Here is a 12,154-nt window from a genome sequence, read left to right as displayed (position 1 = left end):
ATAACTACACCTGTAGTAGGTTGCAGAGGTGGAGTCAGCAAAGTCCTTTGAAAGCTAGTCAGTCCACTTGGCAGCCATATTGGTATCTCAACTACTTGAATAGGGACCAAGACCAAGGCTGTGTCCGAAATCACATATTTTCTGAGTAGGTACTTTTATTGAATTAGTAATTACTTTGTAATGTGTATTTTATATGAATGTGACTGAATTCCGTATGTACTACATTCGTCGCGTTGTCACTATTATGTGACCTACAGCGTGAGTTGCGTCGCTTCACTGCCACACACAAATCCTCCCCCGTGGCCTCATGGGATATTAAAGTTTACATCAGATGTGCTCATCAGAATCTCTCCAGAAGTAGTAGGTTGTCCAGGTACTGTTTTATGATTACTGTGAATTTGGACAAACTACTTTGTTTATATCCTGCTTTTCACCTGCTATATAGTAGGGAAATATGTGATTTCGGATGCAACCAAATCTCCAAGACTGTTTGTCAAGATTGAGTTTCAATAACAAATTTCAAATCAGCAATAAAATTCAAATGTAGATTCTTTAGTGATTTTATATTTTTCAAGCTGGTTCAGCTAATGTACATGCGTGTTGTAGAGTAGAATCGCATAGTGACACTCTCATTTTTGTAGATGCCATATTTAGTGTTATTATTTTTCCTGATTGTCTACGAGTGGACTGTCTCATCCCCCTCATACCGTCTATGGTAGTCAGTCAGAGTGGCTGTTACATGAACTCAGTTAAATGAGCGGCAACAAATGGTCCTTGCGCTTTCTCAATCCCCCCTTTGTGAGAGCCGATGCTTGTCTTATGCCTTCAATTAAAGTGTGGGATTCGACTGAAACACTTCTCTGTGGAGAAAACAGGTGTTTCAGTCTCCCAGCCCCCTCTGGTATCCCTTCCTACAACCCTAACTGCATTTCCATACGCTGAGTGACTCTGCACCGCTGCTCTACTGCCCACAGAATTAGTGATGCTCTTCCTCAGCCAGTGCTGCTGTTGTCTGGAGAAACAGATGGAGAGACCACTTGTTACTCCATGTGACGCGAGCGCACAAGCGCTCCTGCTGCTCTGACACATACTATCTTCATCAGGCAGGCTATATCCTGCATCTGTTTTACCTATTGTGTTTATCTCTCACTGGGGGACAAATAAACATCTCACTAGGGTTTTGGAGTCATGGGTAGTGACATGTGTTGAGTTATTTTTCATTTGATTTTGGATTTTTACATCACTACTTATTAATGTGTTGTCAGTTTCTATGACTCTCATGAGGTATAATAGTTAGAAATGAATAGTTGAATATATAATCAAATTTATACAGAGCTCTGTACAGGGGACACCTTAGGTACGATTGCACAGTTAAACATTGCAGTGTTGTTGAAATCTAGTCAAATTTTTATATTAAATTTATATTAAATGTTATATATAAATTATATATTTTATATATTATAACACATATATAAATTAATAAATGCACCAACTAACAAACTAACAATGAGCAATATATTTTTGCAGTATTTATTAACCTTTGTTATATTCATGTTCATGTTAGTTCATTACATATACAACTTTTGACCTTAAAATGTGTAAGTAAATGTTGAGATTAACGTTAATAAATATGAATATATGCTGTAGAAGTATTGTTCACTGTTAGTTAGTTAGTTAGTTAGTTAGTTAATTAACTAATGTAGTTAACTAATGTTTACAAATAAAAGCTGATTGTAAAGTGTTACTAATAAAAAATAAGTATAAATGTAGTACAAATAAATATATTTTTTTCTAATATGTTAAGAAATCATATTGTGACTACTCAAGTCAAGTCATTTTCTTTACTGTTTTATATGTACATATATACATACATTTAATGGAAATACTCATTAAATAATTACTTAAAATAAAATTAACATTAACTGAATAAATTTAAATATAAAAACTTGTTTTATTTCAGCTAGTTGCCAAGTTGACATTTCTCATTTTCGTTTAGTGAAGTATTAAAATGAATAAAACTAAGTAGACATTTTTTTAAACTAATAAAAATGACAATAATTACAAAAACTATAACTAAAATTAAAACAGAAAATACCCCCCAGAATTTTTTGACCGTCATCCGCTCCGAACAACTTGATGGGAACACAACTAATTCACATTTGTTTGTTTTTTTGCAAACTTTGAAAATATTTTCTTTACGTTTGTATCATGGAAACCCAACTTATGATAATAAAAAAAATGGGTATGTTGTATCTAAAGCTTGTCTTGTCTGTGTCTCTACTATAGGAAGTCAAAGAAGAACGCTCAAGCTTCATTTGCCCCCTGTGTAACAAAAACTGCATGACACAGCACCAGCTCACCATGCATATCAGACAGGTGCGTACTCTTTACACAAACACGTCCCTACATGTACACCTGTTTACTGAACCACAGCAATCTGATTTAACATGTTAGTTTGTTTTAAAATCATTAGATCAGAATTTCACTGAAACTGAGGATATTTTATACTAATTTCTCTTTATATTATATATACATAGACTATATCTCAGTGTAATGACATCTGTGTCTCGTTTATCCTCCAGCATAACACAGATAGTGGGGGAACTGACCACTCCTGCAGTATCTGTGGGAAGGCTTTGAGCTCGGCCAGTTCTCTGGACCGCCACATGCTGGTTCACAGTGGAGAGAGGCCATACAAGTGTTCGATATGTTACCAGACATTCACCACCAATGGAAACATGCACAGGTAAATGGTCAGACAGTGATTTTGGAGGTTTTTAAACATGTAAATGTTTAACTTTTTCATAAGTATAGACTAGCATTTTTTCTAACTCATGATGATACACAAAAGATTAAAGTAATATGCTGTAATAAGTTACAGTAATATGCCTACAAAGGAAATAAGCCAGGCATTTCCCAGGGTTTAAAAGCCAAAATGTGAAGCTTGTATGAATGAACATAAATTTATTATTCTGTAAAATCTTGTTTATAATTTGAGCCTAATTTGAGCGTTGTCTAAATCATAATTTTTGAAGTGAAACACTTGTTTATACTCTATATAAATAGTGCTTTTCTGGTGTTTTGATCATTGTGCATACGATGTGAAAGTTACTGGAGTTATGTCATAATGACGACAAAGTTAAAAGATTAGATATAATTTTACACAAACACAAACTTTACAAGGTCAGTACAACTTAACAGAAACTTCATTCCACTAGTCTCAATGTTTATTGAGTGTTAATGATAATCTTTAGGTCTTGTGGCTATACGTCAAAACAAGTCTGTACAGTATGTTTTATGTATCATGATGTATTTTAGTGTATGTATATATGGCCTGGCATTCATTTCATTGTAAGTGGCATTACTCTAAATGCTCTAAATGCATTTTTTGCTCTTTTGAAAAGACAGGGGGACAAGTCAAAACTATGGTAATCTTCATTAGTTTTGAATCCATTACATTACTTAAAAGAGATGAGACTATATAACATGGTTTTCCTAAGTGGGGTTTGTGATAGAACTGAAAGGGGTTTGTGAGTTGCAGAGGTGGAAAGAGTAATAAAATGTTCTACTCAAGTAAAAGTACCAATACTTCAATGAAATTTTACTTAAGTATAAGTAAAATTACCAGTCTAAAAATCTACTCAAGTAAAAGTAAAAAGTAGCTCATTTAAAATTTACTGAGTAACTTTTCTAACAGCGGGGGTGGGGTGGGGAACTCTCCCGTGTAGGGTTGTAACCATAGACTGTAAAAAAAAAATATGGACGTAGTGTCCGTGACATCACCCGCAGGTTTCTGAAGAGCATTTTGAAGCCCAAAGTGGGCGGAGCCGGCCATCGCCATCTTGGTAGCACATCACCGCGTCACTGCTAACGGCACATCACGGCTAACAGACAGCAGACAAACGGCTAGTAGTGACAGCAGCGACAATCCACCTTTCACTCAAGTGGCCATACCCTTAATTATGCAGAACTTTAAGGCTCAATATAATTTAAACAGATGAGTTATAAAACAGTTCACCCCCCTCACAGTTTTCATGAAGGGCAAAATTAGCTATATAGACCAAAACCACTTTTTGCACCAGGCTATAAACACATTTTTCTGCTGTAAAGTTGGGTATTTTAACATGGGGGGTATTTGGGATTGACTCTCTTTCTGTCTCTAGCGGCCAGTCGATGAATTGCAGTTTAAGTCACTTCCGTGTTGGAAGACAGGAAGGTTGTCGCTTGGTTGTAACGGTATGAGATTTTCACAGTATGATAACCGTCTCAGAAAATATCATGCTTTACGGTATTAATCAATAATTAAATAAATAAACCGTATTCAATTATTGTTATCATTATTATAATCAGTTAAAGGTGCACGCCGACTTTTTGGGACTTTAGCTTATTCACCGTATCCCCCAGAGTTAGATAAGTCCATACATACCCTTTTCATCTCCGTGCGTGCCGTAACTCTGTCTGACGCACCCACCGCTAGCCTAGCTTAGCACAAAGACTGGAGGTAAACGGCTCCAGCTAGCATACTGCTCCCAATAAGTGACAAAATAATTTTCCTATTTACATGTTGTGATTTGTATAGTCACAGCGTGTACAAATAACAGGGTCACATGAGACACAGCCATCTTCTAACCGTATACATACTAGGGACTATATTCTCAGAAGGCGAAGCACTGCTACTTCTGTGGAGTGATTTTCTGAGCGAAGTCTCTGCTCCTCACCACGGGGCTTCTCAGGTGCTGCGAGCAAATAACTCCGCCCAAGTAGCAGTGCTCAATGAGCGTGGAATCATGGGAGTTGTCATCTTTACCTCCACTGCCGATGGAAAACCATCTGACGGGACTCAGGCAGAAATCATGTTCATGGATGAGCTAATGTATTCAAGTTTTATTAACGTTACTGTGGTATGAAGCAGGACGGGCCAAGCGACTGGGACATTTTACGTTTCTGTTTTATTATGCTTATGTGCCGCAGTCGGTTGCTGACGCACCTTTCATTTTGCTGTTTATGCATATTTTACAATTAAAGTTACGTTTAATGTCCGCTTCCTTCTGCCCTGAACTTGAACTTTGTTACAGTAATATTTGATGGCTTAAATTCACATTATTTTTATTTCATTCTTATAAAACAGCCGTATATGCTGAATTACTACTTATACGGGTCACTTTATCTGACGAATTAAAATTGTGGGGTGACGCAGCGCTGTTTTACTTGGTCAAAACAATCATACTAAAAAAACATTTGAGTGTGTTGTAAGTTGTGTTATAATGTTACTCTGTGCGTTCACTTGGTGGCTGCTGTGAGACACTTGTTGCACACTGCAGTAATCTAGATCGATATTGTAATATCATATTAATAAAAGCTGGATGACTGTGCTGCTAAATGGCTTGCAATTCATTTTAAAACATTGTATGGTGTTGAAAATGCTGTATTTCTGTTACTACAAATAAAGCTCTTTCTGATTTTGCTATGTTAGCCACTTGACATAATAGTGTTGTCTGATTTACTTTTTGGGGACAAACTTGTTACTCGCGGTAAATCAAGAAAACAAGAGATTCAAACAATAAGACTAACCGTGTTGAGCAAAATAACAATTCGTTTTCTGTCGATAAAAGTATCCAAACAGTTGCTCACCTGTCTAATAAAACACATAATTTATTAAAGCGCCTTTGGTGTTTCCATGGTTTATACGGAAGTAAAACCGAAAATCGAGAGTACTGTGAATATGACATCATTGACAGGCGACACAATGACAAGGGCCGTTTCACCGGTTAAAATAGCTGGTTTCTCTGGATTTAAAGATTGTTGGAAACATTTGGGATACTGTAAGAACACAAGTCAACAAAATATATAACATTATTCTAGTGGTTTTTAATATTTAATATTTTAATCCAAAAATCTTACATGTTGTGCCTTTAAATCATAAAAATGCTAAATTAAAATAAATCTTTTTAAAATAAATGCAATCAAAATATAACACTTACTATAAAAAATATATAAAATATTTTGTTTGCCTGCATGTCATATGGAAATTAAACAACATCAGAGAACCTTTAACACGTTGTTAAATTATTGAAACATTAAATTTAAAATCTCAAGAGGATACATCAAGTAAATATTTTAGGTCAAAGGGGTTCGGCTGACAAAAACCTGCTATTGGTAAAAAAGCTAGATCCTTGCAAGCATTATATTAGTACCACTTTTAGGTTTCTTTTGTTTTAAATTGTTTGTTTGGTGACCTAAATAAATAATTGTAACTAAATGTTGCTGTATGCACAGGTTGCAGGCTGCATTAATATAAGTAGTTGTAGGTTTGTGGTAGAGGAGGAGGGCTCAGAGGGAGGGTCGGGAGGGATGAAGGAATGTCTGCATGTGATGTGAGAGGCCTGATTCTCATGGCTGCACTAGCTTCTTTCTTTTATGTCACTTATATTTGGAAAGATTTTTCTGTGTCCATACTTCCTTTTCAGTGTCTTTGTGGTCGAGAGATTGATTTGTGACTCTTTTTGTTTGTGTTAATGTGATGTGAATAGAGGGTTTCCTTGTGCAGTTGAGACATGCAGGCATTCCAGATGGGGGTGGAAGAAGTTTGTGTGGAGTAAGACGGGGGGAAAAGGCAGGGGGCTGGTAAATGGGTACTGATCATATTTTTTGGATGGCGCATTATGGATTTGTAAGTCATTTTTAACCTTATCGTTTCGTATATTGCATAACTCAACAAAAACAACATTGCCTGGCAGAATGTTAAAACATTTTTCCCACACTGCCCTCTGGCAATATTGATGAGGCACTTCAGAAGAGAAAAATACTCACTGGTCCTGCATCAACTAGTAACTTCAAACATAAAATCACACCGTGATTAAGTGGCATGTGACAAGAAATTGCAATAGCTGGAATTATGGTTGCATGATTAACATTATTATGCCGAAACTGTTTTAATCTGTGTGGTATATCAACATGGTTTTCTGCTGGAAGTAAGTGAGGCCAGAGACATGAGATGGAACAGGATTCAGGCTGTCAGGGTTGGGTCCACATGTGGGTGACCATCACTCTGCCTCTCTTCTATTAATATCTTTGGCTGTAGAATGTAAAACAAGATTCTTACCAATGGGTCTGCTGACATTTATCCTCCCTTTCCAGTTACATACACTCAGAGTGCATGACCATAAACTCTGCACACCAAAATGCAATAAAAGCACATTTCATTTCAAAATGTGCACAATGTATATACTATGTGCTCTATAGACATATTCGGACAACCATTCTAAATGAAACGTAGCTGCACATAAGCATCAGGGGCCTTGTATCTGGTCGAACCTGAAAGGTGGGTTTGTTTCTGTGTAAGTGTAGGAGGGTGAGGGGTGCGCACGTTCCAGCATGCCGTAATGCGACTCCCAGCACTTTTTCTCCACACATTACCTCTGACCTCTGCTGGCCATATCATTGCATTTCCCCCCAACCGGTTACGTCTTTGTATATTGCAAGCCTTAATTATGGAAGTGTTCCAGTGGCCCCAGTGCCATCTTATCACATCAAGATGTGAAACAGAGAACATTTTACTTGGATGAGGATAAAAACTGGTTTTAATTAAAGAGTATGTTCAATGATGATTTTCTTTAGTGTAATAGTCGTGTTTTTTTAAATGTTTTATAATTTTTATGTATTAATATAAATAAGGTTATAATAATGAGAATGAGATGGTTTCACATTATAAAAATGAAAATTGTGCTTATTTGAGATTAATTGTTCTAAAATTGTCACAATTCAAAATATCTTAAGTGTAATTCTTTTACACTAAATAGTGCATTTTATTTTGTTTATGCAAAATATAAAAATTTTTATTTTATAATTTTTTTTATTGGGGGTTACATTTTACCTGACCATCTCAAATGCCAAAATACAGTTTACAACAGGAGCGTTTTAATAAAGCATTTTAATTTATCTTATTTTCATAATGGGTGTTAATAGACAGAACTTTGACTGAGTTATGTTATGTATTTCTGCAGGCACATGAAAATTCATGAAAAGGATGCGAACAGTATTCTTACCCCCAGTTCTTCCCCACTAAACAAGCGCCGACGACTGTCTGCTAAGAGGAAGCCCAGTGAAGAGGATGAAGCGGAACAGGCTGAGGAACCACCAGTTAAAAAGGTACGTTTTCACCTATTTTTTTGTCTATGTATTTTTCAGTAATAAATGCAGTCAAAACGTTTTAACAACTTTTGGAATGTAGTGTGCCCATACTTTTGAAGTTAATTTTGTCTTACGTTTAGGTGATGTTGATGCAAAAGCATGGAGAGGACGATTCTGTCAAGAGTGAAGAAGAGCTCCTTCACTGCCCCATCTGCTTTAAGACATTCATCTGTAAATATGATCTGGAATCACACATGGAGACACATCCTGACACTACACTCAGGTAGGCTGAGTATATGTTGTCTCAACACATTATAAAGTGCAATACTGCTTTCCTTATATTTCGTTAAATCAAAACTGTTTCTGACTGTTTCTTCTAATCCTAGGTGTAACATTTGTTGCATTACCTTTCGCACACACCGTGGTCTCCTGCGTCATAACGCCGTCATTCATAAGCAGCTTCCCACTGACCCCTCTGGACGACCCTTTATCCAGAATAACCCCTCCATCCCTCTGGGGTTTGGAGACTTGGCTTTCATTGACTTCAGCTGTCAAAAGTTTCCCCAAATTGCACAGGTAAGGACTTCATCAGATGAGAAAGAATTACTTTATTTCTTTTTTGGATGAAGACTGATCATCATTTTGATTTGTTTTATTTATTCAGATCTGGTGTGAGAGTAATTTGCGCAGATGCTCTAGCAAGTTCCATAAATTTGTTTGTGAGGTCTGCAACAAGGCCTTCCCTCTTCAACAGTCTTTGGATCTCCACAAATCCTCACATAAATGTAGCGCAGACACCAGCACTGAACCTCAGGAACAAAACGCATATGCTATTATGGATGCACCCAAAGTCAACTCCCATTTCATGGATTCCACAGAGGTCAATGAACTAATACCACATGCTGATAGTACCAGTTCAGATGGGAAGCACGGTTTCATGGAGTGCCTAGGTCTCCAACACTCCTCTTTTGCTAAGCCAGAGAAATCAGAAGAGCAAATTCAGCAGGATGTTTTAGACAGCATTCGCTTCATTCGTGTTGAGCCTACCTCAAATCTACCTCAAGAAAACAGTAGCAGTCTCGGCATCTCTATTTTGGAGCCCGTTTCTCTCCAAGGCATGAACAAGAATGCCGCCCTCAGCCTGCTGTCGCTACAGCCTCTTCATGGGGTCGTCAGTAGTGGTATGTTTGTCCCAATAAGTGGTCAAGCTGCAGTGGAGCTGGCGGACATTGAACAAATCCTTAAGATCGCAGCCTCAGTGCCACCTCAGATGTCTTTGTCTCTGCTTCCCAAAGGTCTGGGAAGTCCTCTACAGGTGGACTCCAAACAGATTACTTCCCTGAAACCTAAGCCCTTAATCACTCCTCGATCCAGCATGAGTGCCTCCACACCCCCTCCACCCGTCATGAATGCCCAACAGGCCTCATCGGGTAACATCAGTCCTAGCCTTCCACCTCAAACAGGCCAACAAGTGAGAACTACCAGACAATCGTCAGCCTCCTCTTCATCCTCAACCTCGTCCTCTCCCACAAATTGGGAGACTACTCAACTGGGGCCAGATATCATAGGAACCACGATTATCTCATATGAAACTGGAAAGCAAGAAGAGTTTGACAGCAAAGAGAAGGAATCAAGAGTCGTGGGAAAGAAAACAGCCAAGGCCGAGTACCCTTGTCGGTTCTGCAAAGAAGTATTTTCCTTCTTAGGTGGCCTTCAGGCTCATATGCGTCACCATCTGGGAGCTTCACCGTATCAGTGCACCTTTTGTAGCTACGCCGCTCCTGACAAAGCGACACTGATTCGACATCTCAGAACGCACAGCGGGGAGCGGCCATACGTATGTCGCCTCTGTCACTACCCTTTCACTGTGAAGGCCAACTGTGAGCGTCATCTGCGCAAGAAACACATGAAGAACACACGCAAAGACATAGAGAAAAACATAGAATATGTAACCACCTCCTCTAGCGTAAGCGGTGTCATTGGAGGCACCGCATTAGACCTCCTTGATGCGGCTGGTAGCACATCTTGTCGATATTGTGGGGAGGACCTTAAGACCTACCGAGCCCTTCAGATTCATCTGCGAACACACAATGGATGTCAACGGAAGCCATTTGAGTGTAGGCAATGTGGGGTGGCATTTCTCGCTAAAAGGAATTGCATTCACCACTTGCTGAAGCACCACCCAAATGTTCCAGAAAGGGAAATTGAAGAACATATCAAAAGTCTTGTACCGGTAGGAGGAGACGCCACTGCTCAAGCCAACCCTCCAACCTCAAATGGGCTGGTTAACAGCACCGTTCCTCAGAATGTAGGTCCCTTCTCTGGACCTGTTGAGGACCAGGACCAGCCTTTGGATTTCTCTAGCAAATCTCAAAAAACAATGTTAACAAATGTTAAGCTTGAAGGAACAACATCTCCTCTGTTTAATGACTGCTCTATGGAGCCCATTGATCTCTCAATACCCAAGTATCCCGAGAAAAAGATAATGATGAAAGAACTTCCTCAGAGCATGTCCCTGAATCATCATAATGTCAAGAAAGAAAAGACTGCTGAAACAACCCCTGGACTTCTTGCAGCTCTCCCAGTTTCCCTTTCTAACCTGGCCCCAGCTCTATCCAGTGACCTTACCAAGCCCTTTACTCGCTTGAAACCACTGTTACCAAAACCATCTTCTATTTCCTGTACTCCTGAAATGGCACCGCTGGCCTCCATTGCTCAGATCATCTCGTCTGTGTCAGCTACCCCAGTGCTGATCGAAACAGGAATAGATGCCAAGAACAGTGTTAGTGCAATGGATTTTAATACAATAAGTGAGAAGAAGGGTCACTTAGGCACCACCAAACTGGATTCCACTCAAAATGGATCTTCTGATAACTCAAAGAAGAGAGGCAAGAAGAGACCATTTCAGGAGGAGTTCTGTGATCCAAGATTGGCAACAGGCAGTGGCATTGACCTGGAGTCAAGTGGCGAGTTTCCCAGTGTAGAGAAAATGCTAGCTACTACAGATGCAAATAAATTCAGCCCTTACTTACAACCCAGTCAGATGGAGCCAATGAAAGAGGAGAAAGAGAAGCAGCCTGTCAATAAGGAGGCAAAGGAAGGACGAGAGGACAAGCCAAAGAAACCTCCACAGAACAAAGGAAAGAAGAACGCCTACTCCAATTCAGTGCAGAAAATGACCTGCCCGTTCTGCCCACGTTTGTTCCCCTGGGCCAGCTCGTTGCAAAGGCATATGCTAACACACACAGGTGAGACACTGTTTACAATTCATAAATAATGATCACATGCCAATGATGCCATAAAGCACTTTATTTACTTTTTTTATTTACACTATTCTACAATACAGTGAGCTAAATACCATTCTTAGGAAAATAGTGTACTCTGTAGTCTCTATTTCATTTGTGAGCCATTTAGCTGGAAGTGTTCTTCAACCATTACAGACTAATAGATCTCTGATTATCCTCACAGTAATGCAGAAAGAGTGATCAAACATGCTACAATTGGAGGTGCTCAGTATTATATTATAGTATGTTATGTTATATTTTGATTCAATGGATCTGAGTCAATAATGTTTCGTTCCTCACTTGAGATTGTTACAGTTTTGTGCTTTGATTTCACAGGTCAGAAGCCGTACCCTTGTCCTCAGTGTGAGTCATTCTTCTCCACCAAGTCAAACTGTGAGCGCCACCTGCTCCGCAAACATGGAGTATCTAATCGGGCACTTCAGAACAGTGGATCTCGACCCAAACCTAAGGCTGACGAAGGATCTCGAGGAAGCACAGGCACTTTTGGTCAGTACCATTGTTCTATATTATTATGTAGCGCAAATGGTCTCATGTGTATAACATTTGTATCTAAAAATGTGCTGATTTAACTTTTGAGATGAAGGGTTAATGTCCCATTCATAATGTACTATAATTTAGTTGCCTTGTTTTGTTTATCTACAAGACTTTTTGCAAAATCTGTATATTGAATATTGTTACATCATTGTGAGGGTGTGAACGAAAGCAATGAAATGTGTATA

The 12,154-nt window shown here is 38.7% G+C and overlaps 1 protein-coding gene across 4 annotated transcripts in view; it reads left to right on the top strand.

Moving 5' to 3' along the window:
• Nucleotides 1–12,154, top strand: part of rreb1b (ras responsive element binding protein 1b) — a 37,220-nt gene that overhangs the window by 20,341 nt on the left and 4,725 nt on the right. For all 4 annotated transcript variants that reach the window (XM_082172427.1, XM_082172426.1, XM_082172428.1 and 1 more), the window contains 7 exons: nucleotides 2,287–2,376; nucleotides 2,583–2,746; nucleotides 8,004–8,148; nucleotides 8,271–8,413; nucleotides 8,517–8,706; nucleotides 8,795–11,378; nucleotides 11,751–11,921. In XM_082172427.1, coding sequence (XP_082028553.1) covers nucleotides 2,287–2,376; nucleotides 2,583–2,746; nucleotides 8,004–8,148; nucleotides 8,271–8,413; nucleotides 8,517–8,706; nucleotides 8,795–11,378; nucleotides 11,751–11,921 — 3,487 coding nt within the window. The remainder of the gene's footprint in view (nucleotides 1–2,286; nucleotides 2,377–2,582; nucleotides 2,747–8,003; nucleotides 8,149–8,270; nucleotides 8,414–8,516; nucleotides 8,707–8,794; nucleotides 11,379–11,750; nucleotides 11,922–12,154) is intronic.

The sequence above is a fragment of the Leuciscus leuciscus genome (genome assembly GCF_965113295.1).
Source record: "Leuciscus leuciscus genome assembly, chromosome: 6".
Taxonomy (NCBI): domain Eukaryota; kingdom Metazoa; phylum Chordata; class Actinopteri; order Cypriniformes; family Leuciscidae; genus Leuciscus; species Leuciscus leuciscus.
The sequence above is the reverse complement of the archived record's forward strand: the minus strand, read 5'-3'. Positions and strand labels throughout refer to the sequence as shown.